Source organism: Candoia aspera, chromosome 2, assembly GCF_035149785.1.
Source record: "Candoia aspera isolate rCanAsp1 chromosome 2, rCanAsp1.hap2, whole genome shotgun sequence".
In the NCBI taxonomy this organism is placed as follows: domain Eukaryota; kingdom Metazoa; phylum Chordata; class Lepidosauria; order Squamata; family Boidae; genus Candoia; species Candoia aspera.
The window spans coordinates 158,144,226-158,161,726 of record NC_086154.1 but is presented as its reverse complement, the minus strand read 5'-3'; the positions used below and the strand labels follow the sequence as shown (position 1 = coordinate 158,161,726).

Here is a 17,501-nt window from a genome sequence, read left to right as displayed (position 1 = left end):
CTTGACCGGACAGCCAGCAGCCTCCGCTGCTTCTCGGCACTTTGCATCACAACCCGCTGTTGACCACCCCCGCCCACCTGTCTATTATCGACAGCTTCCTGACCTGACGTGGAGAGGTCCGGCGCAACTCATCACTTGGGGCAGGGGTTATGCTGCTGTTCAACTTCAAGATCGTGTTTTATGGGTCCCCGGGCGTCACGTGCGCCCCTATTTGGTCGCCCCTGCCCCGCCCCCACCAGCTGACACGGACCCTGATTTGTCCACCCTTTTTGTTTTTCCCTAGGTGATGGCTTCGTCCCCGCCTTGGTTGGGCCTTTTGTGGTCATGTTTTATCTCCTTTGTTGCCCAGGCATCACTTGAGACACATCGCCCGCAAATATTCACCTGGACTATCCGTGATTTTTTAGGGGTCCCCCTTTATACTGTTTCCAAGCGCACCCATTGGCCTTGGTTTCCCATGTTACATTTTGATTTTTCAGAAATGGTGACCGGGGCCACGGCCTTTGCAGGCCCGGCCGTTCATGGCATACCCTCGTGTTTTCCCTCGCCCCGAGAGGTGTCTCAGTCTTATCTCTATTTTTGCCCAGAACAGCCCGCCACGCCGGCCCACATTAGCCAGTGTGGCGGAGCAGGCCATTATTTTTGTCGGAAATGGTCCTGCGTCTCCACGGGAGATATTTATTGGGACCCCCCCACCAAAAAAGACTATATTAAAATTGTCCGGGCCCATGGCAAACCTCTTCAATCCCGTCTGAATTGTCCCCTATATGCATGTTGCGCACTTAAACGTAACCCCCTCAACGTCACTTTTTCCCCCTATGGACGGGCCTTGCCTCAGGCCCGTTGGTTGGTTGGCATGCGCTGGGGAGGTCGCCTATGGGACGGCTATCATGATGAGGGCCAAATTTTTTCTATTCAGCTTTCTGTTTTGCCCGACATCTCACCGCCCGTTGGTCCAAACCGAGTGTACCCCGACGACCCACTCATTGCCCCTGCCAAACCAACCGTTGGTCCAAACCGAGTGCGCCCCGACAACCCGCTCATTGCCCCTGCCAACCCAAAAACAAACGCCTTTTATAACATGTTGGATGCATCCTTTTCACTTTTAAATTCTACCAACCCCAACCTTACCAGCTCTTGTTGGTTGTGCTTGATTGCTACCCCGCCTTTTTATGACGCCATTGGCTCTTCAGAAAAGATCACCAACAACGCCACTGACGCCTCCTGCCGCTGGGGAAATCGGTCCCAGACTATAGCCGGCCTATCGGGCCAGGGTTGTTGTTTGGGCCTTGTTCCCGATAATTTTACTCACTATTGTTCCAATGCCACGAGTTGTGACATGTATCGTTGTACCCCGGTCAGCGGCAGACTTGCTTGTGGATATGCCTTGCCTTGGAATTCTCTTAGCTCCCGGGCCGACTTTTCTCGCCCTTTTGCCGGTCAGTTTTTTATTCCTGGCCCTGGCTCCATGTGGGCCTGCTCATTTGGGCTTTCTGCATGTGTATTTGGCCCAAAGCTGTTGGCAGACTCTCATTATTGCGTTCAGGTTCATTTGTTTCCAAAAATTATATATTACTCTGATTCCAGCCTCTTGTCCCATTTTGCCCCTACCCCCCCTTTGGTCAAACGAGAGATCGTGACCGCTCTTACTTTGTCTGTATTATTGGGGTTGGGGGTGGCGGGGGCGGCCACAGGGGTTGCCGGCCTGGTAACCGGCCAACAAAACTATCAGGCCCTCCGCCTCAGCATCGATGAAGATCTAGAAAGGATAGAGACATCAATTCTTCATCTCCAGACCTCCTTGACATCGCTTTCTGAAGTCGTCCTACAAAACCGCAGAGGACTTGACCTGTTATTTCTTAAAAGCGGTGGACTGTGTGTGGCGCTACAAGAGGAATGCTGTTTCTATGCCGACCACTCTGGTATAGTTTTAGACTCCATGAACGAACTAAAAAAGCGACTCGATGAACGCAAAAAGGAGCGCGCTACACAGCAGGGCTGGTTCGAGGGTTGGTTTAATGCTTCTCCGTGGTTTACCACCCTCATCTCGGCCCTCATAGGACCATTGGTTTGTTTGGTTCTTATTTGTACCATTGGCCCTTGTATATTTGGAAAATTTATAGCCTTTTTACAACACCGTTTACATGCTTTAGATTCTAATGTTGCCAATATTAACTTGTTGCTTGCACGCTCTCCCGACCCAGGCCTCCCCTCTGAGAAGCAGTCTCTCTTAGCCTTGAGCTCAGAAGAAGACTCCTCAGACGAAGAATTCCCCCAAACTCCCGCCGACCCCATGATCCTTTTGTGTCGTAGGGACTTGGACCCATGAGGCTAAAGTACCGAGACGCTGAGGGTCAGTCGGCCCTTAACAAACAAAAACAGGGGAGATGTTGCATTATGAGCCTGGGGTAGGGCAGGGCTATGGCAGATGGCTTTATTAGTATATGGATATAAGTAGAAACCTGCCTAACGGCACGCTGGCAACATCCTGTTTTTGTGGGTTGCAGCGTGACCGCAGGCATGAGACTGTACATGCAGGTGTCACGCAGTTATACATGCTTAGGCTTCGTGATATGTTTAGCTATGCAAGTGTTATATTCTGCCCCTTGGGGCACTATGCCGTTTCCTGGTGTGTATCCAATAAAAGGAGGCTAGCACTGACTATCGGGGCTTCCTCCCGTCTGACAAGCCGTTGTGTCGTGTTTCATTCTCGCCCGTGAGGAGCCCGTCCGGCCGCCCGGGTCGGCCGTCTCATCACCAGCTGGCACCACATCCCGACGAGGACCCGAAACGCCACACCAGCATACTCAGAAGGGAAACCTGAATCCCAGCTGTTCACATTCCACAATGAGTCTCAACTTTCTACTTGCCTGTTTCACTGTCTTTTTCAATTCCATGGTAATAGCAAACAAATTCTTCCACCAGTTCCTTGGGAAATACAACTGGTTCAATAAAAGCAAGCATGGAATATAACTCTTGAAGACTGTTCTGAATTGGAGTACCACTGAGCAGGAGACTGAAATCTGTTGAATACTAAAACACGTCCTGTAGTTTAGACACTGAATGGAAAATTTTATCAATCATACTTAACCATCAGACCCACAAATGCAAGTTAGCAGGCATTAGGTGGTGGGATGTGGGGCTATGATTTGGGAACTCACAATATTATTTTGCAATTAATATCAAGTATAGAGGTTAGTCTAGATCTACAAACTCCATTCACTTTCTCAGAAAAGTTGGAAAACTTGTCTCTTCTGAAACAATTGAGGTTTCCCCCCCCCCCAGAGTTAAGCCAAGTATTTTAAATTTAATGTTGCTTATTTTCTTATTGAACGAAAAATACCAATAATTTATCTTTAACTCATATTGGACGTCTCCTCACATCAAACTAGAAATATGCTGTTATTTGGTTGAACCCTAAACATAACCAAGAAACTGAAACCCCCTAAATGTACGAGGAAGGTACTGCGAAACATTCTTCATTGAACAGAACAAGAATGTACTATTCTTTTACCTCAGAGAGAGTTTTATGAAGCAATGAATCCTGATTCTTCAGTCTTTGAGCTTCATCCACAACAAGACACGTCCAGTTAAAACTGAACATAAAACAGAGTGACCACAAATATGATGCATTTAGACCCACTATTTGCCCAACTTATTCACATTGTGCGACTGAGATTTGTTAAGGTTTAAGACAGTGATTTTCAAACTGTAGTCCACCTGGTGGTCCACCACAGATTCCCCACATTTACTCTGGTCAGATGGTTTGGCAAACTGGATCAGCCCTTGATTATTGGGGTTTGTAGATGCATACAAGCATTTATTTCAGGATATAAGTGCTAAAATTCAGAAACTGACCACAGTGAACAGGTCTCAAGCAGTTACAAATATGAGTCTCCATGTATTCAGCTAACTGGAATGTGATCCCAGAAAGAAAACTGCAATTAAAATAGTTAAGTATGACAATAAATAACAAAAAATGGGACTTCTCTGGGATGGAGATCTACTTGCCCCTAAACCAGGGTTTTTCAACCAGGGTTCTATGGAATCCTAGGGTTCCACAAGATGTCACTAGGGGTTCCCTGGGAGCTCATGATTTGTTTAAAAAATTAATGTGAAGTTGCCCAAATTTGAAACAGAGGTTTCATTCTTTTAGTTTAAGAACACTCTCAGTGCATATATACAGGCCTACACATGAAATGAATATTTCCCTGTAGTGCCTTAACCACTATACCAAACTGGCTCTTATCATGGCATAAGGTACATAAAGTAATTCAAGTGCAAAAAAAGACTTAATTTTGGATTAAATCTTTTGATATGCAATTTAGCTTTAAAAAGCTTTTTAAAATGGAGAGGTTGGGAAAGCATATGCAAATCATTATTTACTAAAAAACATGAATTTCCATGCTGTTAAACACAATATAAGCAGGGAGTGTTCAACTGGATGGTCCCTGCATTTTTTGAATGTTTAGTGGTCCAAAATTAGAAAGCCTGGAAAATACTGTTATGTTTCCTTCTCCTTGGTCATAGTTAACGATTCACTCTTTATTTCTCAGATGTTGTGTTAATCTGTTTCTACTAATGCAAGTGGCTATCACGTGTCTTCCCTCCTTCCCCTCAGTAAGTGATTCAAATAGATAAAGCACAAAAAGGAGACAATATTTGTAAGAACTGGCTTGATTCTAAAAACTAAAACAACTATTTTTTTGCATCTCAGGCAAACTCATCCAATTTATCTAATAATTCCACAACACAGATAAAATAGGTACTCTAGTAATCTTCTAACAGCCACATTTGTGCAAATTTGTTCTATAGAACTGAACTGGCTAGGTTGGCTGGGTATATTATTTATTTATATTTCTTTTATTTTCTATCCTGCCTTTATTATTTTTTATAAATAACTCAAGGCAGTGAACATACCTAATACTCCTTCCTCCTCCTATTTTTCCCACAACCACCCTGTGAGGTGAGTTGGGCTGAGAGAGAGTGATTGGCTCAAGGTCACCCAGCTGGCTTTCTGGCCTAAGGCAGGACTAGAACTCACACCTCCTGGTTTCTATCCCGTTGCCTTAAGCACTAGACCAGACTGGCTCCTCTATTACTATAAGCTATATATTATAAGCTATTATATAGCTTACACTATATATTATATAGTGTGAACCTTAAATACCATACAGGACTAAACAGTAATTTTGAGACAGACTCCATCTTCATAAATATGTGATCAGAACTAAAGTAGTCACTAAACTGAAAAGACAGGTGTTTGATAAGGAGTCACAACTGTAAGGTGAAATGTCTCACCACATTACTGTTTTGCTAAGGATAATTTTAGACATTTATTCTTTATTGAAAGCAATTCGAGTGATTTTTAGGAGCAAGCTAGGCCAGCATTTAATAAACTATGCTTTGTAGAATACTAATGTTCTCCCAAATAATGGAAATTATTCTGTGAGCTGGTTCCAACATTCAAATACACTTCTGTGGTGAAATGTGACATTTGTACTCAGCGTCCTCACCGTTTTAGAAATGCTGCATCCTTGAGGCACATCTGTAACCAAGCAAAAGAAAAGACTTGTATACTATACATGTTTGTTGTTAACTTTACAGGAAGGGATGGTTCGCATATGAAACTCAGCTATGCTTTACTCATATATGCACGAACTAGGACGATTCTAAATAAAACTCTGGAGTTGTAGGTAACCCTTTTCTATTCACCTCCTCCTATAGTCAGGATTTTGCTCCATTTGGTGCCACTTTCAAAGCACTACAATTCATACTATATTTCAACCAGAAGCTACGATTTGTAACTTTAATAAATTAATAAAATAAATTGCTAATTAATCAAATAAGCTATTTTAAATCTTATTGTCTGGGTTCATACACCATGGTAAGCTATAACGTCGTTTGCTTTTGCGTGTTGTATGAGTCCAGCCATTTTGTTCTGCATTTATGTTTTACCAGTATTAAAAAATCCTGCCTCAGGGCAATGTGTGAATCCAACCACTGCTAGCTAGAGTAGAAACTGAACAGTTTGTTATAAAGTTCAGTTTAAGCAGAACCAACTGAAAGAGTACTGAAGAATTTTTTTGAAGAAAAAGTTTAAGGTGATAAAATCAAAATAAATAACCTACAGATGTTCTATAATCTGGTTTCAACATGCTCAAAATCTGCATTTTGAGTATCTGGATTTTTCACATACCATCTATTTCTGTTATACTGGAAAAAGGACACACAGTGCCTTTCCTCCCCCATCAATCTACTTGTGTATCTGGCGTTAGGTGAATGCAGAAATAAACAATTTATCTGACCTTAATGAGCAAATGGGGGAAAAAAAACCCTACAGAGTAATTTCTACTGAGGTCAAATTTAATTTTCAGGGAAGTTACTGCAGAAATCTTTTATATCTATGGATGTGGAATTGCATTAAGGAAAACACAATGGGCCCATCCATTTACTCCCTTCTCTCCTATGGGATCTTCATATTTCACAACACATCTCCTGCAACTTTGTGGTGTTTGAAGTGGTGTTCTGCACTTCAAACTTGCGTGGTTAAGATCATAGGTAATTTTTAGCTGTACGGAAGTCTACTCAAAGAGAAAACGCTTTCCGCTGCAAAAACTTCAAAAGGACAAAGACACTTCCTATTCACAGACTCTGAGATATAGATTCATGAATATCAATGTGGACATGAAAACTGGTCAGATAAGAACAGTCAAATGCACTGCCAAAGTATTAATCAAAACAACATATAGTCATAACTACGAATGATATACCTCATAAGTAGTCAGCAGAATGTGGAAACCATGATTTGATTTCAAATCCTGTTGTAGTTTGGCTCTTTCTTCTTTGTCTCCTGAATATATCACAATGGAAAGGCTTGGAGAAAACCTATTTTAATGTTTAAAAGAGTTATTGATCAAGATCCCTCTTCTAATCGGAATTATAAATATATGAAACAGCATTGATTCATCTACTCCAACGCTATCTACTCTGAGATGCCAGAGACAAAACCTAAGATCTTTTGTGTGCAAAGTATCTACTCTGTTTCCCAACAACAGAGCAAATTTCTGAAAACAGTTATCTTACAGAGACTGAAGTGGATAATGGAACTCTATGACTAAATTTGAAAACAGCTGCATTTTAAAAAAATATGTTGCACCTATCTCTACATTTGACTGCTCTCAAGTTTTACTACCTTCTTCTTAGCAAAAAATCAGGGAGTATGGCAGCACCTTTTTCAACAAATGTTGTTAAAAAACTTGCCTCACTTCATCTATGCATCTGATGAAGTGAGTTACAGTTCACAAAAACTTTTTAAAAATGTGTTAGTTGGAAAAGGTGCTACCAGTCTGATTATCAACAAGTATAACATACAGAATTGTCAATGTTATTACAAACTATTTATATTTAGCCACTGCCCAACTCCAAACTGACTCTGGGGGGCTCACAAATTACATTCTAAGTTTTAAAATGTCAGAACATGCTTCAAGAAATTTATAAACTCTTGAAATATTTACCTTTCTAGTTCATCCTTCCAGTTGTTTAACACAGAGAGAGGGCAAAGGATCAAAAAAGGCCTTCTATGAAGCTTCCCACTCAAAAAAACAAGCAGAGAAATAGTCTGAAATAAATTAAAAAAAGATTTTGGGTATTATTATCACACATGATATTCACCTTTCTTTGACAATTAGGAAATCACAGATTTCCTACAGAAAGACATAATACCTGACAAGTCTTCCCTAGTCCCATTTCATCACCCAGAATGCAGCCATGCCCAGTTTCATAGCAGCGTATCAGCCAGTTTACACCTTCCATCTGATAGGGACGCAGGTGAATACCTAAAAATAAAAGAAACTGTGTTGCATAGTAACCTTTAACTTACATAAACAGCCGTGTGAAATAAGACAAATCTAAAAGACTAGACATTACATTTTGATTATGCAAAAATAGGTCATGTTGATTTCATCAGCACTTATTGCAACAGCCATTTTCACAGAAGGGGAGCATAATACATAATTCTCAGCCAACATGTCCAGTGGGAATTCTTGGAGTTAATTCCAGCACATCTAGAAAGATACTAGATTAAGAAAGTGGTTATACTGTATTTATAACCTGTTACATTTGTTCCTTTCCTTTTCTGATGGGACCTTATGGATTGCAAAAGGCAAGACAATCTAATTTATGGAAATAGCATAAATATTCAAGAGAACTTGCTTTTTATATTTCCAAAGGTAGGAATGTCAGTCTGATAATATCTTTGTTAGCTTTTAAGACAAGACAAAAGATTTTAAGGTACTCCACTTTTCCCTCTGAACAGTCAGCACATAAATTCTTGATTTGAAAAGCTACAAAAATATCTGAACCACTTAATATTGAATTAACAAGGTAATTAATTCAGTTTAGGCTATCTTCACATCATCAGGCTTTTTGAATAGGCCATGGATCAAGGTGCTTTGTATTCCCATCAGATGAAGACTGATGAGGATGGCCGAAACTGGTATTTAATATACTTAATTAGCATTGCTCACTTTTTATACCTTTTGCATTTCTATTGTTCTAAATATAAGTTGCCTTGAATCTTTCCAATTTGACACGTTAGTCTAGTGAATAAAAAAGAACATGCTAACCCATGGCTAACTGAACCACGACTTAAGTGAATTAATTCAATTCCCTGGTTTTGCACAATACAAACTAGCTTATCAGTAGCCTAGCTAAATGAGCTAATCGAACCTTAGGAAAAAATTACTTGAAACGATACGTACCTGTCAACCCCCACTGGCGTAACTGCTCCTCTTCAATACTTTTTCTTCCCTGCCCGGATCTGTATTTGTTAGAAAGATTTTGGAAAAAGCAAGACATCATGCAGGCCTCAAAGCACCAAACTCCGATCCCTCTTCCTTCTGCAATTTTCACTTTCCAAAACAGTTACCGGAAAGAAAGCAATAGGCAGGCTTATATTGATTGGCTGATTGAAAAGAGGCCGCGTTGTAATTGGTTTTTGTTCGAACCTGGGCGTGTTCTACAAACAGCATCGTTCTGTGGAACAGTGACGTTCATACGTCTTTCAATGTCGTTGTATCTGGTGCCCGTTTAGTCTGCGGTCTATTTTCCTTTATTGGACTAGATAGACCACATACAATAACCATATTTTACTACTTGGTGTAATCGTCTCATACAGTTAGTATATATAACTTGTATGCAGTATAACATTATACTGAATACTAAAACTTAAAATTAATCCCATCCAAAACAACCTAATGTGATGAAGGGTTGTGGCTTGTTTTCAAGAGAAACGACGTGTCATCTGTAATAGCTTTCCTACCCAGGGGTGATGGGACAATTCCCGCCCAAACGGGCTATTACTTAGGAGCGGGGTTGCAAGCTGGAAGTTTTAGTAAAAATAATCTAACCAAATCGGCTTTCCAATAACATTTTAGCCTGTTACGTTGTGTGAATCCAGGCCGTGTGGATTTGTTTATGTCTTGTGACCCCCCCCCCCAATTCGACTGAAATGTTTGTCATTTATCAGTCATCGACAAACGAACAGGTGAAACTGTAGGGGAGGACTCACATGAAGAGTTTAAGGAGAGCGGTGTAACAGGACAGTACAAATGGGAGTTTAACAATCCAAGCCTATTACAAGTAAGAATCATCTGTCGTGTCCCTCATTACGCCTAGCCTGCAGCTTCTTTTCGCGCTGGCCATTCCGCCCCGCGCAGTTAAAGGATGCCGAATGAAAGATGGTCCTTTTTGCCATTCAGGGACTTTTATAATAGCAGTTCCCCGCTGCAGGACCGGAGCGGAGTTGTACCGGACTCGGTTAGTGTTGCCTAACACCTAGGTTTTGCCCCTTCACAGAGAAGTGTCTGCAGAAAATCACCGTCCAGCAGATCAAGCTGTTCTGCTCCCACTAAACCATAAAAAAGGAGATATAATGTATTGTGAAAATCCAACTCTTGACATTTTTCTGCTGTATGCCTGCGAACGCAGGAATAAGGAGTTAATTGGGGAAGCCATGAGTAACGTGGTATGCCAACACAATCATTGTCTAAAAAACTCGAACTAAAACGGCCGCAAGAAGAATCGAAGAATATTACGTATAATATGTAGATCTTTTAAAGTATCTCAGGGCTTCTGTTCTTAACACAAATCTTGACGCGTAAGGCGTCAAATTCTCATTCCCTGCACAAACGGAGAAGAAGAGCTGGCTGCCCGTTCCGCTTTCATCAAGCTCCGCCTCCAGCCCCGTAAATATCTGCGAGAGTCGGAGGGAAGCATTTGGTGCACTCTTCCTTCTTTCTGTTAATATTCTCCCATTTTGCGCCGGACCGGCTTCCTTGAGCCATGAAGGACGAAGGCTGGCAATTATGGACAGCAGCCTGGGGAGCTGCGCTTTGCGTCCTATTTTATTTGGGTTTCGTGCGGCGCGTTACGGGTGCTTCCGGCACGGCTTTTCACCCCCGGCGGTCGGGCCGCGCCGAAAAATCTAGGAGTCTGCCTGTGGACGCGGTTAGTGAGGCCGCAAAGTCAGCTGCACGTTTTAGGGGCGATAATTGCATCACCCAAAGTTAATACTGGTAGCATGGAGTTTACTAACCAAAACTGGTGCTTCTAGCTATAGACATTGTAGAAGGAGAGCTGTAGTGGTAGAAAATCAGGAGGAGTCTGGTAGCTTCCAACTAACAGATTTTATGAACAGGCATAAGCTTTCCTGAGTATTGGATGAAGCTCAGGAAAGTGTATGCCTTTTCATAAAACTGTTCTTCAGGACAAAAAGAGCAGATACGGATGGATTACTCCATTTTGTCTGGAGGTGTTTTTGAACATGAGTAGAGCTTGTGTGTATTTTATGGATGATACAGAACTAATAAGAGTGTTTGAGTCCTTATTGATAACAAAATGGGAATAAAGACCAAGGAGGAAGAAGGTAAAAAATTGGACCAAACAGCTAGGGTTTTTTTGGGGTGTGTGTGTGTTGATGTTCAGTTGTGTCCAATCCTTGGCAACTGCTTGGACCACGACAAGGTAACGATCCTTTGCTGAAGAAGAAGATTCATAATATTACATTTTCAGACTGAATCTGCAAAAATAACAATTGCCTCAATTTATGATAACAAAATTCTATAAAAGATCTTTTCAATTATTTCTTAAAATCACTGAAGGAGATGTCTTTATCCCTGGAGAAATCAGTGTTTTTTTCTCCCTTATATAGATAAAACTATTTCATCTGAAAGGAATATCAGCAAACTCCTCTGTAATGTCTCAACCTGTATGTCATTATTATCTCTCTTGGATATGTGGAGATACAAACATCCTACAGGAAGTACACTACTCTTCAGTTCATAAACCTTATTCAAGGATAGACATGCATTATTAACCAATCTTCTAGACATGGCAGCTCCTACTTACGCAGAATATAATCCAATAATTGTGAGACTAGAGGAGCTTCTAGATTGAAAACATGGAGTTTCAATGAACTTATTAGTAGAGGAGTATATTAAATTGAAGTATTATCAGATACCGAAGAGCTTCCAATCAATCTAACATCTGCTGTCACTCTATCCATATTATGGAATGCTAGCGAATCATTTATGTGAGGTTTGTTTGTAAAATCTTGAATTTACTCTTGGTCTTTTATTGAATTTTATATGTAGTATTAGATGTGCAATAATGAGAATTTCAATGGAAGATTAGATTTATCCCAAATATTAAACTTAGAGATAAGATGTTTATCCTTAGCATATTACTCCAGCTCTAATGGCTAAAATAGAGAATTCATTTTCTAAAAATTGCTTGAAAAGTAATGAGGTTGGATAATTTTTTTGTATCTTATGGCAGTGTTGTAAAGCTCAACAACTCTGGAAAACAATTCATACCAGAATGAAACAAATCCTAAAAGTTGAATTTCAGTCTGCAATATTTTTAATAAAACTTATTAAACCATACATTTCCTCAGACTATCCTGAATTAGTCTTAATGCTAACTGCTGCAAGGATATGCTTTTTACTGAAAATCGTTTGATTCCCTTGGAATCAACTAATTTGTGGGAGTAACTAATTTGTGGGAGTATACTTCGCATTTTAAAATTAACTAAAATTGGCAACCATTCCTAGACTACAGTTTAATATATGAATTTGTATCACATCCAAACTTTGGGTTTCTTTCTTAGAGTCTATATTTCAATTTTATGAGATTTTCAAATCAGATCAGTGATTTTAGCAGTGTAGTTAGAATTGATTGTACTTATAATCTCACCTTGTGATTTATATTGGTTTGGCCATAGTTGCTGATATTCTTGCTTTGCTTGGACCTCAATGGCGATTCTCAGTTTCATAACACAATATTCAGTTATTTACAAGGAATTAATTATATATTGGAGAATTATAATCTCCATGACACATGTAAATCTCTTATTCATTTGCACTGTATTCTTTTATCCCTTTTTTCCCTTTTTCATTTATTTGTGTAGGTTCTTTAAAACTTTCAAATAATAAAAATGAAAATGAAAAAAAATCCCTTGTAAAACTAAAAAGTGAAAAACAAAGAGAAAAAATCTTGGAAGAAATACAACAGATGAGAAAGGGGCTGGGCCAAGAACCTACATCACATGCCAGACTGGCAGTACACAGGCACTCAGATTGTTTTTTTAATATAATCTGAAAATGGAAATGGTTTCTATTCTTCCATACCTGTGATATACATTCTCTTTCCAGCACATTTATTTCTGAGTGGGAGGCACTGGCTTTCGATAATGAGGTTTGGGAGAACAATAAATGCAAACAGACATGAGAGGTAATACTTCTTCCTCTCTTGCTTTTAAAGAAGGGCTTTTTCAGACCAGGCTGACAGCTGAACTAAACTTTTAAATCTATAAGATATAATTTCTAGTTTGTCAATGCCTAAGTATTTTCTGCTCTGAACTAATTTGTGTGATTTAAATATTTTTGAAATTGCAAGAGTATTTTCATTTTTTAATTATTATTAAACAGATTTATAAGGCCGCCCAACTCACACATGGTGACTCCAGGCGGCTTACAGAATTAAAAACCATAAAAACACAATGGTATGCTATGTTATTTATTTTGGAAAGGCAGCAATGTTAATCTGATTTTAAAAAAACAATAGTGTTTGACTAAGGGATTTATAGTGACAGTACTTCTGTAAACCAGTATGTGTTTTCTGTCTTTATTTCCAGTGGTCCCCCAGACTATCTGGCTTTCCTCTACAGCTTTGTGTGCACCTGGCCAATACAGTGAGTATCCAGCCGTTCCAATATGGTTAAAAGTTATACTGCTCAAGGTTTAATATCTACATCTCTAGCATATCTCTTGATTCTCAGTGAGGACTCTCAAAGGCAAGGCCAGGCAACTTGGTGGCTTCTAGGTGATTTGGACCTAGATTTCCAATTTGTCTACTTGAACTGAAAGCCAAGCAGCAAAACAATTCCAATTAATGAAAAGATAACAAGAACAACTTGGCCAGTTATTTCCAATCAGGCTGCTGTGTACGATCAGTAAATTGTATGCAAAATACCTGTACCAAAAACTTGCTGACTGGTTGAGCCGAGAGAAACAAACAGCTGCAGAACAAGCAGATTTTAGACTAAGCTTTTCAATCGTGAACCAGTGTATCAGCCATCTGCAAAATAACATCAGATAATCTCCAATCTCTCTCTATTATTACCTTTAAAAATTTGAAGGTGTTATTTGTTGCAATTCCCTGTGAGAGGCTGTGGCAGGAATTTGCTGCTTTTTCTGTTGGCCACCATTTTCTGTGATTAATTATGATGCTTCATGAGAATACTACAATGCAAGTTAGATGGACAAATGGCAGAGGATTGACTACATCTATTCCAACCTCCAAAAGAGTCAAGCAGCTATGTATCCTGATCCCCCATTGTTAACTTTTTATCTTAATGACATTGTACAGGTCCTTGTCCAACCCAAAGTCTTTCATTTCTGGCTGCATCCCTCTTTGCATCCCAAGTGGGTCCGTAACCAAGTCATTGCACAGTAATGATGCTGTGTCGGACCATGCTGGTTGATGACTAGTAAACCATTTTTTTCTCTCTCATCTTTTGAAAGTATGATTTTTTTGCTCTGTTAAGTCATAAAAGTTCAGTTATGAAAGCAGTCTCCCTAACCAAAAAGGTTACCTGATGAGTTTATTTTCGTCCAAACATTTCAAGACTTATAATTCAGTTTTAAAGAAGTTATACTCCTGCTTCATTTTTGTCCATTCCCTGTTCTTGCTTCTTAATTCACCTTTTTCTACCTCACTTATAGTCAGTTTTCCTTGTGCCACCACTAAGACACACATTACCAACTCTCCCCACTCTCTCCATGACCCAGGAATAGCTCTCCTGAGATTGCTGGAAACATAGCCTTGGTCAACAGTTGAGAATTTATGTGGGTACATTCTCACACTCTTCTGGGAACTTGGGTAGTGACTCACACTAATGACACACAACAAAGAATTCTTAGTTATCCCTTGGCTTTATTGAGTACTTACTATACAACAACATTTTGCTTAATCAAACACACCAGTCGTACTTACCAAGCCCCACCAAGTAACTGATCAAGAAACTTCAGGGGAGGGAAGAAGATGGATTGCGACCCAGATGTTGTGTGTACATGGGGTGTCTACCAACCAAGTCCCTGCCTAGCTTTTTTATAATGTGTCAGTACTCTCTCCTTCAGCTGTACTCTCATTCATTGTTGCTGGGCTAGATACTGTTCGATGTGCAGTTTTCAGCTAGTTGCCAGCTTCTAGTCTGATCTGGCTTCAAACTGGGTCACTTACTGTGATTTTACACACCCAAAGCTGCATTCCTTAGATGCCTTTGTTGCTTTGTTCACTTTGTTTTACTTGAACCCTCTGCGCTACACCATTGAGTTCAGATGGAGTCCGCGCATTTTTGTAACATCCACTGTGCAACATGTTAGACTCCAATTACTGTAGGAATAATGCCAGACTTCTCTTCACTGGCTAGGCAAGAAACAGGCATGATTTAAACTCTATGAAGTAATTCCCTGAAATGTTATATATCCAGTGCAGGTCCTATTTTTAATGAAATAAAAGTTCAAATTCTTGCACCTGTTTCTCCTACCTGTGTGGTGTAACAGGTTTGAAGCCACTCTCTTTTGGAGGAGGGGATGGTTTCTACCTGCCTCTTGTAGCCTGGTTTCAGGCTGTTGGCATGTGACCTTCTAAGAACTGTCTCTCACACATAAATTGAGCTAATTGGTCTGCTGGTGACAAAGACAAATACAGAAATAGCTACAAGGTTTTAAGTATGATTTCTCTGGTGGGGTAACATTTCTACCTCCCCCATTTTTGTTCCCATAAATGTATTTTGAAAATTAAACAGCTTCCCATTCCCATTCCTATAGCTGTCTTAAGTACTTGGGCATTGCATGATTTTTTGCTCATATTTATATATATTCAAGCTTTTTATGTATCTGAGAGCGGGGGAAATGATTTTGGCTATAACTGATTCAGTGTAGCAAATCAATACTGTGCAGATCTGGCTTTCTGGAAAGCAGAATGGGTGCCCCTTGAATTCAATTTAGAGAAAGAGATGTTCTCTACATGTGTTTCTACACCAATTATGTTCAGTCTTTGTTGAAAGAAGAATCAGTATGGAACAAGGAAATGAAAATTCTGTTTTGATTTGTTTTTTTCATTGTAGGCTTTTGGACAACTTTTCCTAGTGCCACTTTTAATGCAGTAAGTACTATTTTAGTAACTGAATTATGTAGTAGAGCCAAAGTGCAATTAGAGTAAAGCGGAGAACATGAAAAACAAACCCAACATGAATGAGTCTTAATGAGAGACATTAGAGCTTTTTCACAGTAGCACTAGTGCTACTTGGCTAGCAATCAGGTGCTCTTAAACAATAGGTAATGCTGGAACTTTTCTATTTTACATGGACATAAGACAGTACACCTTCTACAATAGCTTCTTGATGTGGTTCTGTATCATGGTATTTTGTTTGGGGTATAGATTTAAAGATCTGTTAACACTAAAAAGTTCAGAATTTGCGTAACATTCAACAGTGGAACATACTGTACATTCAGCTAGGCCAACGCTGACACCAACAATTTGCCATTAATTTAAAACTTTTTAAAGCATGGAAGATATTTAAGATACTACAGGTGGTCCTCAACCTACAACCATTCGGTCAGCAACTGTTCCAAGTTACAACAGTGCTGAACAAATGGTAGTTACGAGTGGCCCTCAGAATTCTAGCCAACCCAGCACCCCCACGGTCATGTCATCACGATTTGGGCACTTGGCAACCCATTTGCACTTACACTTAGTTGCTGTGGTGGATTTTGGAGCTGCCCCTCATTCCCAGGGAGGAGGGGGCATATTCTAGGCAGATAAGAGATTTCACAATCCGGATTCTGTTTGTGGGAAAACTAAGAGGTTCAGGGTAGCTCCTCCCTAGAGCCTCGCTGATTATTTACACTTAGGTTAGTTAGAGCGCATTCAGTCTGGTAAGATTTTGTCTGTATGGTAAGAACAATGAAGAACTAGAGTTGAAGATATCAGCTCAGTGTGGCTCTTGGCCTGTTTCCTTCAGTAGTTGCCAAGTGCCCTGCAATCACGTGATCACCATTTGTTACTGTAAGGATTGCCTACCCTAATAGACTCAGACTCACAAGCAGGAACTTAATGATATCTGATTTATTAAAGAATAGTATGCAAATACAGAGAAAGCTGAGAATGAGCAAAAATGCGCCAAATACAAACTAAAAACCCTCGGCTCAAACGTAATCCCTCCCCTCGCCCTGCCGTTGCAAACTCCCCCCCCCAGGTGCTGGTAACCGTTTCTGCTGATGTCCTAGGAAAGGAACCTTGAACACACGAGATAACCCAAACACATTCCAATCCAGCTGCTAACATATAACAATCCCACGAGATGGAATCCTCCTCCCCTCCCAGACGAAACACGCATCAGCCAAATGACATGTGAAACGTTATGATGTAACGGTAACATTGGAACGGTGAACATGACATACCGCCCCCCCAAATACATTAAGGAGCAGGTTTCAGAGGATAAGCTAAATGAAAGCGTCTAACTAAAACAGGAGAGTGAACATCACGGGCAGATACCCACTCGGTGGGGAAAGTGTTTCCACCGAATGAGGTACTGCAGGGTGCCACGAAGTCAGCGAGAATCAAGGACCTCCTTCACCTCAAAATGTTGCTGTCCGTCAATCATGATCGGAGCAGGAGGTGGGGGTTGTGGATGCCAATGGTGAGAGTGGTTGACAGGCTTGAGCAAGCTGCAATGAAAAACAGGATGTAAACGTTTCAGATTGTGTGGCAAATCCAGTTTAAATGTGACAGGGTTCACAACTCCCACAATGGGAAAAGGACCAACAAACTTAGGAGCCAACTTCTTTGAGGGCTGAGGGGACTTAATGAACTTGGTGGAAAGGTAGACCTTATCACCAACTTCAAAAGCAGGTTGAAGGGCTCGTGACTTATCA

At 40.3% G+C, this 17,501-nt stretch overlaps 2 protein-coding genes across 4 annotated transcripts in view; one reads left to right on the top strand and one right to left on the bottom strand.

Moving 5' to 3' along the window:
• Positions 1-8,919, bottom strand: part of CHD1L (chromodomain helicase DNA binding protein 1 like) — a 60,434-nt gene extending 51,515 nt beyond the window's left edge. For all 3 annotated transcript variants that reach the window (XM_063294578.1, XM_063294579.1, XM_063294580.1), the window contains exons 1-7: positions 8,763-8,919; positions 7,726-7,838; positions 7,518-7,621; positions 6,774-6,888; positions 5,517-5,548; positions 3,515-3,596; positions 2,871-3,033 (exon numbers count right to left, since the gene is read on the bottom strand). In XM_063294578.1, the coding sequence (XP_063150648.1) occupies positions 2,871-3,033; positions 3,515-3,596; positions 5,517-5,548; positions 6,774-6,888; positions 7,518-7,621; positions 7,726-7,838; positions 8,763-8,862 (709 nt within the window). In that variant the 5' untranslated portion in view covers positions 8,863-8,919. The remainder of the gene's footprint in view (positions 1-2,870; positions 3,034-3,514; positions 3,597-5,516; positions 5,549-6,773; positions 6,889-7,517; positions 7,622-7,725; positions 7,839-8,762) is intronic.
• Positions 8,920-10,274: 1,355 nt separating this feature from the next.
• The window catches only part of LOC134491068 (uncharacterized), a 50,993-nt gene continuing 43,766 nt past the window's right edge, over positions 10,275-17,501 (top strand). Inside the window, exons 1-3 of the mRNA XM_063294577.1 lie at positions 10,275-10,509; positions 13,196-13,252; positions 15,692-15,729. Coding sequence (XP_063150647.1) covers positions 10,345-10,509; positions 13,196-13,252; positions 15,692-15,729 — 260 coding nt within the window. The 5' untranslated portion in view covers positions 10,275-10,344. The remainder of the gene's footprint in view (positions 10,510-13,195; positions 13,253-15,691; positions 15,730-17,501) is intronic.